At 38.8% G+C, this 15,233-nt stretch overlaps 1 protein-coding gene across 6 annotated transcripts in view; it reads right to left on the bottom strand.

Annotated features, from left to right (window-relative positions):
- The window catches only part of Itsn2 (intersectin 2), a 121,528-nt gene that overhangs the window by 80,856 nt on the left and 25,439 nt on the right, over positions 1 to 15,233 (bottom strand). For all 6 annotated transcript variants that reach the window (XM_057787848.1, XM_057787841.1, XM_057787832.1 and 3 more), the window contains exons 2-5: positions 14,843 to 14,905; positions 5,112 to 5,204; positions 3,300 to 3,363; positions 163 to 326 (exon numbers count right to left, since the gene is read on the bottom strand). In XM_057787848.1, the coding sequence (XP_057643831.1) occupies positions 163 to 326; positions 3,300 to 3,363; positions 5,112 to 5,204; positions 14,843 to 14,873 (352 nt within the window). In that variant the 5' untranslated portion in view covers positions 14,874 to 14,905. The remainder of the gene's footprint in view (positions 1 to 162; positions 327 to 3,299; positions 3,364 to 5,111; positions 5,205 to 14,842; positions 14,906 to 15,233) is intronic.

Raw genomic sequence — 15,233 nt, 5'->3', positions numbered from 1 at the left:
CAGACATGGACACTTAGCTATTAATTAAGAGCTCTTCTCTTAAAGGTATGAAGCTTAACTTGGAAGTCTGATAACTGTCATTTTGTGCTAATAAATCTTTTCCTGATCCCCAAAGAACCAAGCTTAACAACAACTAAAGGTGATAAATGAATGCATACATACCAAAACGAGCGGAGATCAGCGGAGAGAACATAGGGGGCTGTTTCATGATAGGAGGGAGAACTACAGGCAACTGCTGGCCTTGAAGCTTTAGTTTGATGAGTTTCATAGCTATGGAGAACTCCTGCTGATCCATCTTCCCATCCTTGTTCAGATCTGATAAGGCCCTAAAAGGAGAATGAGAGGAGTACATCAATACATGGGGTGGCAATGAAGAAACAAAATTACTGCTGCCAGGCGGTGGTGGCGCACGCCTTTAATCCCAGCACTTGGGAGGCAGAGGCAGGCGGATCTCTGTGAGTTCAAGACCAGCCTGGTCTACAAGAGCTAGTTCCAGGACAGGCTCCAAAACAACAGAGAAACCCTGTCTCGAAAAAAAAGAGAGAGAGAGAAAATAAAAACAATGATAAAGCACTCACATGTAGACCAGCACTTAGTTAGGCATACACATATATAAATAATAGAAAACCTGCACAGTAAGAGATACTAGTCAGACAGAGTCAATGCAATGCCCATCAAAATCCCAGAAAAATTCTTCAAAGACCGCAAAAGAACGGTACTCAACTTCATATGGAAAAGCAAAAAACCCAGGATAGCCAAAACAATCCTGTGCAATAAAAGAACTTCTGGAGGCATCACAATCCCTGACTTCAAACTCTACTACAGAGCTACAGTACTGAAAACAGTCTGGTATTGGCATAAGAACAGACAGGAGGACCAATGGAACCAAATAGAAGACCCGGATATCAATCCACACATCTTCAAACACCTGAGTTTTGACAAAGAAGCAAAAAATATCAAATGGAAAAAAGAAAGCATATTTAACAAGTGGTGCTGGCATAACTGGATATCAACATGTAGAAGAATGAAAATAAACCCATATCTATCACCATGCACAAAACTCAAGTCCAAATGGATCAAAGACCTCAACATAAAGCCAGTCACACTGAACCTTATAGAAGAGAAAGTGGGAAGTACACTTGAATGCATTGGCACAGGGAATCACTTATTAAATAGAAACCCAGCAGCACAGACACTGAGAGAAACAATTAATAAATGGGACCTCCTGAAACTGGAAAAAAAAAAGCTTCTGTAAAGCAAAGGACACAGCCAACAAGACAAAATGACAGCCTACAGAATGGGAAAAGATCTTCACTAACCCTATATCAGATAGAGGTCTGATCTCCAAAATATACAAAAAACTCAAGAAATTGAACGTCAAAAGAACACATAAGCCAATAAAAAAATGGAGTACAGACCTAAACAGAGAACTCTCAACAGAGGAATCTAAAATGGCTGAAAGACACTTAAGGAAATGTTCAACATCCTTAGTCATCAGAGAAATGCAAATCAAAACAACTCTGAGATTCTATCTTACACCTCTAAGAATGGCCAAGATCAAAATCACTGATGACAACTTATGCTGGAGAGGTTGTGGGGAAAAGGGAACACTTCTGCATTGCTAGTGGGAATGCAAGCTGGTACAACCCCTTTGGATGTCAGTATGATGATTTCTCAGAAAATTAGGAAATAGCCTTCCTCAAGACCCAGTAATACCACTTTTGGGTATATATCCAAAGGATGCTCAATCATGCCACAAGGACATGTGCTCAACTATGTTCATAGCAGCTTTATTTGTCATAGCCAGAACCTGAAAACAATCTAAATGCCCCTCAACTGAAGAATGGATACGGAAAATGTGGTACATTTACACAATGGAGTACTACACAGCAGAAAAAAACCCAACATCTTGAATTTTGCAGGAAAATGGATGGAGCTAGAAAACATTATTTTGAGTGAGGTAACCCAGACACAGAAAGACAATTATCACATGTACTCACTCACAGGTGGTTTTTAAACAAAAAACAAAGAAAGCCAGCCTACAAACCACAATCCCAGAGAACAACAATGAGGACACTAAGAGAGACTTACATGGATCTAATCTACATGGGAAGTAGAAAGTAGAAAAAGACAAGATCTCCTGAGTAAATTGGGAGCATGGGGACCTTGGGGGAGGGCTGAAGGAGGGAAGGGAGAGGCAGGAAGGGGAGCAGAGAAAAATGTAGAGATCAATAAATATCAATAAAAAAAGTACTTCTTTGAAAAAAAAAAGAAATACTAGCCAGAGACAGTAACTAACAAAATGCTCACAGACCATACAGAATCTATAGTTTGCAGAGGATATCTAACAATGTAGACAGAAAATAATCATTTAAGAATACTATAATTCTAAGCCTGGAATGAGAGCATACCCCTGAAATACCAACCATTATAGAGACAGAGGTAAAAGAATTGTTCCAAGTTTTGAGGCCAGCCTGGCCTACAGAGTGAGTTTTAGGATACCCAAGTCAACATAGTATGTGTATTTTATGCAGATATGTAAATTCTAAGTTTAACTTATTCACTTGTTCAAATAATTGAAAACATGTTTGTGACTAGCATTTTGTTAAACACACAAATGTTCCATAAGGAAAAAGGATGAGGTAGAAGATCTTATTTATTATAAATACATTTTAAAAACACAATCCCAGATACTTTAAAATTATTTTTTAAAAATTTATTATTTCTTCATGCGTTTGAGTGTTTTGCCTACTTGTGGGTATATGCACAACATGCGTGCCTTGTGTCCACAGACATCAGAAAAGAGTGTCAGATCCCCTAGAAGTGGAGTTACAGATAGTTGTGAGCTGCCAGGTGAGTGCTGGGAATTGAACCCAGGTCCTCCGTAAGACCAGAGTGCCCTTAGCCACCAAGCATCTCAGGAGCTCCTCTCAAATATTTTTTTAAGTAGGAGCAAAGTGATGGCTACTTTGGGGTTTACAGATGATAAAAATAAGTGAAACTACAATGAGGTAACAAAAATAGGATTAGAGATTTTGTCAAATTGTACAGAAATAGTTTTCAATGATAATTGATATATTCTTTCTTGAATTCTAATGGAACTAGAAATTTTTCCTATAGAACAAAACTTCAAGTGATTTTCAATCATTTATGCAGTGTAATTTATTTCTCAAAGAGCTAAAGAAATATTCTTATTTAATAATAGAGCACAAATGAAAGCAATCTGATGTTAACACCATAGTATTGAAAACAACAACAGCCTGTCAGAAACGAGTGCATTTATAAAGAAAACATCTTACCATATTTCAGCTAAAACCGGGGCTGGTAAACCTGACTGTAGGAAAAAAGTACGGGCCTGATCACCTGAAAGTACAGAACACAAGAGCCAATGACACATTATAAGTGGAATCATCCTAATACTTAAGAATAATCACAGCTGGCAATGATGATGACTTAACTCCTATCATTAAAGACTATGGAGTTATAAGTGTACATACAGTTATCTGTACTTTAGAACCATATAAGTCACCACTAACATTCTCTCTATTAATTAGTGAAGAAACAGTACATTATTCATCTTTGATTTTTCATCCCGAAAGGTGCTATAATTAAAACTATCAAGTGCTAGTGAAACATTCCTCCATGAGCTTCCCCATTCTTGGATGTTTGCTTGCTGTACATAACAATAACACAAAACCCAATTCTTCTTTGTCTGGGTTTTCAGAAAGGAGTTTGTAGCAGACTGGGTAAGGTTCTAGGTGTCTGTCTCATTAGGCAACTACGTGGAGTCCCCCTGATCCCATCTACTCTCTTCCACATATCTTCTGCCCTGCCATAGGCAAAAGCAGCTTTATACATTAACCAACAAGAGCAACACATATACAGAAGCATGTCCTTCATCAGGAGTTTGTAAGTGGAAAGTCTTGAAGAATGAAGTGATAATGTCTCCCACTGGAATAAAGAACAAACTTGCTTTGGAATCACGGCTTTTCAAGCTCAGTGCTCTCCTGCAGCTCTCACAGCATGCAGGGTACGTTTCCAACACTCTAGATCATCCATGTCAGGCTCAGGGAACAAGGGAAACCAACAGAAACATAGCTATGTGCACACTGCTAGCTGTGCAGCTAGTGATAAAGTCTTGATTCAGGAATCTAGCAGCCATGAGTGGTAGCTGACAATTATTAACTTGTAAGCAGAGTAATCAGACTCTGACAGCAGGTACAATAAAGCAGGAATACAAATAACATCAGACTATAATAGGAGGATGGATTCCAAAGTCAGACTAAAAGCTATCAGCAGTAGATATCTTGATAGCCTTGAGCAAGCTCCACCTCATGTCTCGGTCAGGACTTTACCCTGTGTGAATACAGACACACACAGTAGCTGCCTCACAGGGGTGCTGTGGAGATGAAATGCAGTAATTCATAGTACAAAGCCCACAAGTGGTATAGGAGTCATTCCTGTAACAGCTGTTATACGTAAAGCATAAGACACAGTGGCACACAGATGAAAAGTTTCAAATTGCTAAGGAAGGAAGGAAAGACACTCCCAAATTCATCACCTTTTTGTTCTGGTAGTCTTTCGCAAAACAAGTGCTAACATCAACAATTAATATTTAAATTATATCTGGAAAATATCATCTGATATAAGAAATAAATTAAGGGGGCTGAAGAGATGACTTAGTGGTTAAGAGCACTGGCTGCTTTCCAGAAGACTGGGTTCAATTCCCATCACCCACCTGGCAGCTCACACCTGTCTGCAACTCCACTTCCAGAGTCTCTCACATCTCACAGAGACATACATGTAGGTAATAACACCAGTGAATGTAAAATAAAAATAAATTAAAAAAAGAAAGAAAAAACTTCTTGAAACAGTATTAATATGTAATAAAACAGATTCCTGACCATCACTTAGAATTCAAGACAAGAACTCTAATACGACTAATTAAATCAACAAATTAAGATGGTTTCAGGAAAAATATTTTTTAAATTCTAGAGTTTTGATGGATATATATTTTATTATTTAACACAAATTTGACAGCAGTTATTAAAACTAAAATATATGAACATAAACATAATTTACAATAAATAATATAAAAGATAAACACAAACCTGTTATATAACCTCCTGAAGGCTTGAGGTTATCAAACTGTTTGTCATGCTTATTGCGTTCCTCAGAGGTAATAGCCCACATATTCGGCCCTCCTAAAACATATGAAAGGCCAAGATATTATAATATGTACATGAGCCTGCTCAAAACAGTGTATCCATAAGAATGCAAAATTCTAACATACAAATATGAATCTTAAGCATCCATTTGATAAGATTATTTAATGTGTGAAGGATATAAAAAATAGAACTCCTATCAACTATATACAGAAACACTAAGGTTTTTCAGCCATTCATTGAGTTAACATCTACTGAATAATAACTGTATACCACTCACCCACTCACAAGAATGAGGTAAATATTGGCAAAAAAAGATTAAAGTCTGGCCAGGCAGTGGTGGTGCACGCCTTTAATCCCAGCGCTTGGGAGGCAGAGGCAAGCAGATCTTTGTTAGTTCGAGACCAGCCTGGTCTACAAGAACTAATTCCAGAACAGGCTCCAAAACTACAGAGAAACCCTGTCTCAAAACAACAACAACAAAAAAAAAAAAATTAGTCTGGCAATAATGGCACACACTTTTAATCCCAACACTCAGGAGGCAGAGGCAGGTGGATCTCCAAGTTTGATGCCAGTCTGGTCTACAGAGCAAGTTCAGGGATGGCCGTGGGTACCCCAGAGAAACCCTGTCTCAAAACAAGCAAAAAAAAAAAAGAAAAAAAAAAAGATTAGCGTACTATTATCAGTCTCAAAGAATTCCTACCTAGAAGGTAAGCACCACCATGCACTGTGCTAACTGTGAAAGTCCCTGAGCAGAAGTATGACAACAGCCAGGCGAATTTTTTTTTTTTAAGTTTTTAGAGACAGGGTTTCTATGTGTAACTTTGGAGCCTGTCCTGGAACTAGCTCTTGTAGACCAAGCTGGACTCGAACTTACAGAGATCCACCTGCCTCTGCCTCCAGAGTACTGGGATTAAAGGCGTGCGCCACCATTGCCTGGCTCAACTGTGGGATTCTAAGTTAGAGCATCGGAAGTGAATCACAGGAAAGACTACGACCTAAGCAGAGGCTGGAAACTTCGGCATCTTGCCATGTGCTGAGGTGGTCTGGGAGCACTTCGCTCACACAAAAAGGGTGTGGTTGGAGAAATTGGGATGCGCAAGACGGATCTGAGTGCACCAAATGGGCTACTAGCTCAGGTGCCATACAGGTGAGTGCAGAAAGTGGCAGGAAATAACTAGTCTGAGTTAACTGGAAGGGTCATTTTCTTTTCCTTCATCACTGGGGACTGAACCTAAGGCCTCCCGGTAGTAGGAAGACTCTCCTTAGGGTCAGGACACTCGCTACTTCCTTCAGGGGGACCTTGATTTCATTAGATGACAACAATCGCTTCCTCTTCCAGCTTCTCAAAATAAACTGCATGCTTCTGCGGGGCACTCAGGATCTGCTCCAGCAGACTCTAAGGCCTGGGAGCTGGAGTGTTGTGTGTTTGCCTTTCTATTCTGAGAACCAGCTGAGTACCAGCAAGGAGCATTATAGCAAGCCGTCAGCTAACATCAAATTAAATGGAGAGAAACTCAAAGCTATTCCACTAAAATCAGGAACACGACAAGGTTGTCCACTCTCTCCATACCTCTTTAATATAGTGCTTGAAATTCTAGCAATAGCAATAAGACAACATAAGGGGATCAAAGGGATTCAAATCGGAAAGGAAGAAGTTAAACTTTCATTATTTGCAGACGATATGATAGTGTACATAAGCGACCCCAAAAACTCCAGCAAAGAACTCCTTCAGCTGATAAACACCTTTAGTAGCGTTGCAGGATACAAGATCAATTCCAAAAAATCAGTTGCCCTCCTATACACAAAGGATAAGGAAGCAGAGATGGAAATCAGAGAAGCATCACCCTTCACGATAGCCACAAATAGCATAAAATATCTTGGGGTAACCCTAACCAAGGAAGTAAAGGATCTATTTGACAAGAACTTTAAGTCAATGAAGAAAGAAATTGAGGAGGATACCAGAAAATGGAAGGATCTCCCTTGCTCTTGGATAGGGAGGATCAACATAGTAAAAATGGCAATTCTACCAAGGGCAATTTATAGATTCAATGCAATCCCCATCAAAATCCCATCAAAATTCTTCACAGATCTTGAGAGGACAATAATCAACTTTATATGGAGAAACAAAAAACCCAGGATAGCCAAAACAATCTTATATAATAAAGGATCGTCTGGAGGCATTACCATCCCTGACCTCAAACTCTATTACAGAGCCTCAGTATTGAAAACAGTTTGGTATTGGCATAAAAACAGAGAAGTCGACCAATGGAACCGAATAGAAGACCCTGATTTTAACCCACAAACTTATGAACACCTAATTTTTGATAAAGGAGCTAAAAGTATTCAATGGAAAAAAAAGAGCATCTTCAACAAATGGTGCTGGCAGAACTGGTTGTCAACGTGTAGAAGAATGAAAATAGATCCATATCTATCACCATGCACAAAACTCAAGTCCAAATGGATTAAAGACCTCAATATTAGTCTGAACACACTGAACCTGATAGAAGAAAAAGTTGGAAGTACTCTACAACATATGGGTACAGGAGATCACTTCCTACGTTTATCCCCAGCAGCACAGACATTAAGGGCAACATTGAATAAATGGGACCTCCTGAAACTGAGTAGCTTCTGTAAAGCAAAGGACACTGTCACTAAGACAAAAAGGCAACCCACTGACTGGGAGAAGATCTTCACCAACCCTGCAACAGACAAAGGTCTGATCACCAAAATATATAAAGAACTCAAGAAACTAAACTTTAAAATGCTAATGAACCCAATAAAAAAATGGGGCACTGATCTGAACAGAGAATTCTCAACAGAAGAAATTCAAATGGCCAAAAGACACCTAAGGTCATGCTCAACCTCCTTAGCGATAAGGGAAATGCAAATTAAAACAACTTTGAGATACCATCTTACACCTGTCAGAATGGCTAAAATCAAGAACACCAATGATAGCCTTTGCTGGAGAGGTTGTGGAGAAAGAGGCACACTCATTCATTGCTGGTGGGAATGCAAACTTGTGCAACCACTTTGGAAATCAGTGTGGCGATTTCTCAGGAAATTTGGGATCAACCTACCCCAAGATCCAGTAATACCACTATTGGGAATATACCCAAGAGATGCCACATCAAATGACAAAAGTATCTGTTCAACTATGTTCATAGCAGCATTGTTTGTAATAGCCAAAACCTGGAAACAACCTAGATGCCCTTCAATGGAGGAATGGATGAAGAAAGTGTGGAATATATACATATTAGAGTACTACTCAGCAGTAAAAAACAATGACTTCTCGAATTTTGCATGCAAATGGATGGAAATAGAAAACACTATCCTGAGTGAGGTATCCCAGACTCAAAAAGAGGAACATGGGATGTACTCACTCATAATCGGTTTCTAGCCATAAAATAAAAGACATTAAGCATATAATGTGTGATCCTATAGAAGCTAAATAAGAAAGTGAACCCAAAGAAAATCATATAGTCATCCGCATGGAGAGGGGGAAGTAGACAAGATTCCAGGGCAAAAACTGGGAACTTGCGGGTGAGGTGGCATGGGGCAAAGGGGAAATGGGATGAGAAATATGAGAAGGGGAAGATGGGAGGAGCTCGGAGGATTGGGATGGTTGGGATATAGGAAGGATGGATACGGGAGCAGCGAAGTATATATCCTATCTAAGGGAGCCATCTTAGGGTTGGCAAGAGACTTGACTCTTGAGGGGTTCGCAGGTGTCCAGGAATATGTCCCCAGCTTGTACCTTGGGCAACTAAGGAGAGGGAACCTGAAATGACCCTATCCTATACTGATGAATATCTTGCTTATCACCTTAGAACCTTCATCTGGCGATGGATCGAGGTAGAGACAGAGTCTCAATTTGGAGCAACGGTCTGAGCTCTTAAGGCCCAAATGAGGAGCAGAAGGAGGGAGAACATGAGCAAAAAATCAGGACCACGAGGGATGCACCCACCCACTGTGACAGTGGAACTGATTTATTGGGAGCCCACCAAGGCCAGCTGGTCTGGGACTGAATAAGCATGGGTTGATTCCGGACTCTCTGAGCATGGCGGTCAATGAAGACTGATGAGAAGCCAAGGACAATGGCACTAGGTTTCGATCCTAATACATGAACTGGCTTTGTGGGAGCTTAGCCTGTTTGGACGCTCACCTTTCTGGACGTAGATAGAAGGACCTTGGTCTTCCCGCAGGGCAGGGAATTTGGACTGCTCTTCAGTATCGAGAGGGAGGGGGAATGGAGTGGGGGGAGGAGAAGAGGAGTGGGGATAGGGGGAGGGAAGTGGGGGGAGGGCAATATTTGGGAGGAGGGGAGGGAAATGGGAAATGGGGAGCAGGTGGAAATTTTAATTAAAAAAGAATAAAAATAAATAAATAAGAAAAAAAAAGAGAAAAAAAAAATGATTCCAAATAGATGTCTAAATCAATAAGAAAGGGAGCAAGTGTGGACATGTCTACTACATAGACCAGGACCAGTGGAACAGAACACTCACAAACTTTGCTGTCTACCCTTCACACAGAATCACCAGCAGCCTCTGAAGGAGTCTGGGAAGCTTCACACATTCGTCTTGGCTAATAATCACCTGTGCATCACTTCTGGCTACTCTTATAGTTTGCTCAACAAGGAACCACATGTTTTAGACACATAAACTCACATATATCTGCTATCCACACAATAAAAAAAGTGTTAGAAAAGTGATTTTCTAACTAGAAAACTAAAGACCTACTCTAATTTTAAATGCTAAAATTAACACATTTTTCTTAGCCCTAAATGACTAAATTAAAAATAAAAACTACAAAAAGAAGTTTTAGGAGGTAGAGTTAAGAATAAAGAGAGCTGCTGAAGAACTAAGGATCTAAAGCAGCCACAGCTACCCACTTCTGAAACAAACACCACCTCAGGTGGAGCAAACTTCCCTTGTCCTATCACCTTATTTATCAGAGACTGAGCATACTATTTATACAATATGCAATATACCTACAATAAAATAACACTGAACATAATCTTTCACCTATTAAGATTAGCAAAATAAACCAGGAGGCCAGTGTGTGAGGAGGAACAAAGAACAAAGTATAATGACATGTACATGTGAAATTCCATTAAAGTAAATTCCATTAAAAGCTGTCAGAAGTCCTGTGATGGGAAAGAAACTGTGTGTTATTGAACTTATTTACTGTGATTGACTTTGGGGAAATGTTGGTAAGAAGATGAACATGACAACAAAGGGTGAGAGCAGCTGTGAGCTCTGCTGATGCAGGGATTTATGTTCAGTAGCTCATTAACTCCGCCAGCACGGCCAGCACCGTGCAGTAAGTTAGGTACTATTATAGATAAGGAAACTGAAAACAATGGTAGGAAAGCAACTTACTTAAGGTAATACAGTAAGTGATAGAGCTGAGATCAGAACTTGGCCGCTGAAGATTAGCGGAGAGGCAGAGCATTTGGCGGGCAAATACAAGGTTTGGTCCCCAGCATGAGACGGACGAAATGGGAACTGAGGCTACAACGGCGGCAACCTGAACTTGCTGAATTGTATGGTATCCCAACACACTGAAAACATGCTCTTGTGCTGTGACTGCCACCTCTGAGGTCTAGGAATACCACCTAGGACAAGGGTTCCTTCAGAGACCATGTGGGATATGCAATACACCTACAATAAAATAGTGACTGAGGAATGGCAGGACAAAGTATGATGACGTGTATGAAAATTCCATTTAAAAACTCACCACTTTGTATGCTGACCTAAAAAACTAATTTGAAAAATATAAATGGGCAAAAATGTCTCACCGTATAGTTCTGGTTAGCCAGGAACTTGCTACGTAGATCAAGCAGCCTCAGACTCAACAGAGATCCTTGTGTCTCGGCCTGGGATTAAAGGCATATGCCACCATGCCTGGCTATGGTGCTCTTTTATATACAACTATTTTCAACTTTTCTTGGGTGCTTGTCTTCATAGTATAAACTCAATCAGCCTGTTAATAGTTAATGTTTAATTCCTCCTGACTCCTTCATATTCATTCATTCAATAAACACGTAAGGAAGAGCAAATCTGAGTACATGAACCCCTTTTAAAGGTGCTCTCGGCCTTCTTAATATTTGAGATCATACCACCAAGAAAAGCAAACTATAGTGTCTATTATTATGATTAAAATTATCTGAAGAAATGAAATGCTCAATAATTAGTTAGGACATGGAATAACTTTTAAATCATGTTCAAATAACTTGCAAAACAAGAAACCACTTTAAAATTTAAAATATTAATGTATCAAGAATTTTCCAGAAATGAGATAACCTCTAAATGAAAAAATTCAGAATGTGTTTGATTCAAAGTCAATTTTTAAATAATTAATGTAAGTCTAGTTTTCTTACTTAGAATGTAGCACTAACAGAATCTTTCAAAGAACTATTTGGTATTCTGCACCTGGAGGGAAGAAAACCTCCCAATTTTAGTCTATTTTTGTAAGCTTTATGGAAAAACAGAATAACAAGGTGGTGGTTGTTGTCCAACATTTCCTTTAAAAGCTGATGACCTCTGACAGTGTCTGATAGTCATGTTAGGACTCCATCCAAATTCCACCCATCTCCCCAACTCATCACTAAAGATGGATTTTCAGATTGACTTCTGTTGTTTATTCTCTTCTCGCTACTATGTCTGTTAAGCACATTCATAAAACCAGTGAAGAAGAAAGAGTTCTCAATTACAGAACCAAGTATATGCTAGTTCGTAATATAATCCTTGTTTTCACATATGTAGATATACACACATATCTATAAATATGCAAGCATACATAAAGAACACAGCTAGGTAGTTTGTCAATACTGTAATCCTAAATGTAAGTAATTCAAACATGCTATATTTATATACAATAGAAACTAAATTTTAGAAAGTCTGCACTGATATTTGTCTCCAGTTTAATATTTATAACAAATATAAACAAATAACACTTAAATGATATATACTGATCTAGTACTAATTTAAATGTCTAAAATATAATTGTTATACTGTTCTAAACAAAGCTGTAGCCTAAGTTATGGGAACCTGAACAATAAAAACCTGGGTTTATATGTATAGTGCAATGCTGCATCCGACTGTAGAGACCCAACATCTAGCTCAGCAATTTTCTAACCACATGGTTGAAAGATTACTGAGCCCTACAATTCTAAAAAAGCAATAAAGTTCCAAGAAAATGGGGTATTCTTAAAGTCATTGGAGGTTTTTATTCTGTACCCTACCTCTCCTTTCTAGATTATAGATGAAGCCATTATGATGGGTTTCATAACTTCTTCCTCAGTCAGTCTCAGCACCCCATAATTTTGAGGCTGAAACAAATGATGTCACCCTGTAATATCAACCAGTAGCAACACGTATCTGAAGTAACCTCTCGCCTAGCACTTGATGTCCTATCTATCATGTTCTCTCAATCTGCAAATTTATTCAGTTTTTGAAAAGCAGAATGTAAAGCACTGTGATTAAGGAGGCTTTGGGAAGGACGTTCTGCAGAGCAACAGATTAGGGGCAGAGCTGCAGTTGCAAAAACAGGAGGGAGGCACTGACAGCCTTTTCAATCTTGTTGATAATAATAATAACAATAATAATAATAAAAGGAAGTGAAGCACCAAAGACTAAGTAAAAAACATCTTGTTTAAAAGACCTGTGTGACAAGATGTACATGTCTTTATCTGCACTGTCCCGTAGGGCAGCCTCAGCTACAAGTGGTTGTAAGCACATGAAATGCAGCAGCGTAGTTTACTTGACTTTTATTAAACTGAAACTAAGACAGATGTGGCTACAGTATTAGACAGACAACACTCTGAGAACCAAAGCAGCCTTTGAAGTCTGCACTTAGCCCTAGAGTGATAAAGATATACATGGCCAAATTAGATGGGTATGTCACAGCATTCATACAAACAACTGGGTCTGGCATCTAAAGACTTAACTGTGACAAATGATTTACTAGAGATGCAGACATACTTTTGAAGTTTTGTGTTATACATGGATGTTGCTTTCAATAACACTTTAAATGCTGAGTTGGACTTGAACTACATAAATACAACTTACTCAACTTTTTTTTTTTTTTTTTTTTTTTTTTTTTTTGGTTTATCGAGACAGGGTTTCTCTGTAGCTTTTGGTTCCTGTCCTGGAACTAGCTCTTATAGACCAGGCTGGCCTCGAACTCACAGAGATCCGCCTGCCTCTGCCTCCCGAGTGCTGGGATTAAAGGCGTGCGCCACCACCGCCCGGCCTACTCAACTATTTTTAATAAGTAGAAGGTAACAGTCTCTCTGCTATCAATTTTTCAGAAGTTTTTTTTAAAAAAAATGACTATACTTTCCTTTAATCCCAGCACTTGGCAAGCAGAGGCAGATAGATATATCTGAGTTCGAGGCCAGCCTGGTCTACAGATAGAGTTCCAGGACAGGCTCCAAGGCTACAGAGAAACCTTGTCTCGAAAAATAAAATCAAAAAAACAGAAAACAAACAAAAAAAAAAACCCAAATGACTTTCTTTATTCCTACATACCACTTCCTAATCAATAATTGGAATTTTATTCACATGGGCATTTTTATCACTGAACATTTTGTTTGCTTCCAATCATGTTTACTTATAATGCAGTGATCTATACAATAAATACTTATGAAAGGAAAAACTGGGATCATACTGTCTGTGTGTTTATTTGATCTGTAAACTTTATTAATATTCTGGTTGAAGTTTGTAAGTAAACGGACTTTAGTGGAAACGTTTTCATATGAGGCATAGAAATCTTCAAACCTGGAAAAGCAGCACTGTCTTAAACTTACAGATCATTCATTGTGGAAAATAATTATTTAATTTAAAAAATGTCTGTGGCACCAATCCCTATAATCCTACACCAATTTCACAATGGGAATAACAGTCATTTTAATCTTAGACTTATTTATGTATTTATTGGGAGAGACCACAAACTAGGCAGTATGTGGAGGTCAGAAGACAACTTGTAGGAGTCGCTTCTCTCCTTCTACCCTGTGGGTCCCAGGGCTCAAACACAGGTTGTCAGGTTAACTAATGAGATAATATAAATATGAAGTTCATAAAAAAGGAAAATTTAATCTTATATTTGTATTATTAAACAAATCTTGATGGCCAGATCTATTTGCAACCATCTGTCTAATTACAAACACCCTTACTATTCACCTAAGGGCACTCTTGTTTTTTGTCCCCCAGTTTCATGCATTAAGCAGAATATAATTAATACTGAGGGTTTTCCTTCTGTAGGTTATTCTCAATTGTTCAATGGTAAGCACATATTCCAGATACTAGCAAAATGCTTCAACAGAAATGTGGAATTTACTGCATAATACTAATAAGAAGATACAAGTATTGCTCTGAAACACTTGGTGCTTTCAACCAGAATACTTCAAGTTCTACATTCTAAAAGTCAAGGAAAATTACCTACATAAATACTTCAGAGCCGGGCAGTGGTGGCACTCGGGAGGCAGAGGCAGACAGATCTCTGTAAGTTCGAGACCAGCCTGGTCTACAAGAGCTAGTTCCTGGACAGTCTCCAAAACCACAGAGAAACCCTGTCTCGAAAAAACAAACAAAAAAAAAATTTCAAACAACAGGCTCATCACTACAATAAAAGCCCACATCCTCTCATCCTACTATTAGCATAAAGTTAATTACCGTTCATAGCTGTGGGAAACTGAGCCATCATGGTCCTGAATTTTTCTTGCAGCTCTCAGCCATCTGCAATATGAAAACATGGTCCCCATTAATACAACAAAGACAGATCACGGCTTAATGCTAAGTTGTGGGACTGTCTGTCCCCTTTAGCACACACGCCCAACAAAAACAACATAGAGCTCCTGCTGCTCCTGAACAGGCAGAATTCATAGTTGGGGATGAGGAAGTGTTCTATTGCAATAGTGCTGTCTTCAGTACATGACCATTTAAAAGAAACAGTGTATGCAATAGCAAATACAGAATGAAAAACTCTCAGTATTAATCAATATTTCTGTAGAAATAAATTCAGGAGGAAGCACTGTTAAGATTAGGTAAGAATTGATTTAAGGAA

Source organism: Chionomys nivalis, chromosome 1 (assembly GCF_950005125.1).
Source record: "Chionomys nivalis chromosome 1, mChiNiv1.1, whole genome shotgun sequence".
NCBI lineage: Eukaryota > Metazoa > Chordata > Mammalia > Rodentia > Cricetidae > Chionomys > Chionomys nivalis.
This window is presented reverse-complemented; position numbering and strand designations above follow the sequence as displayed.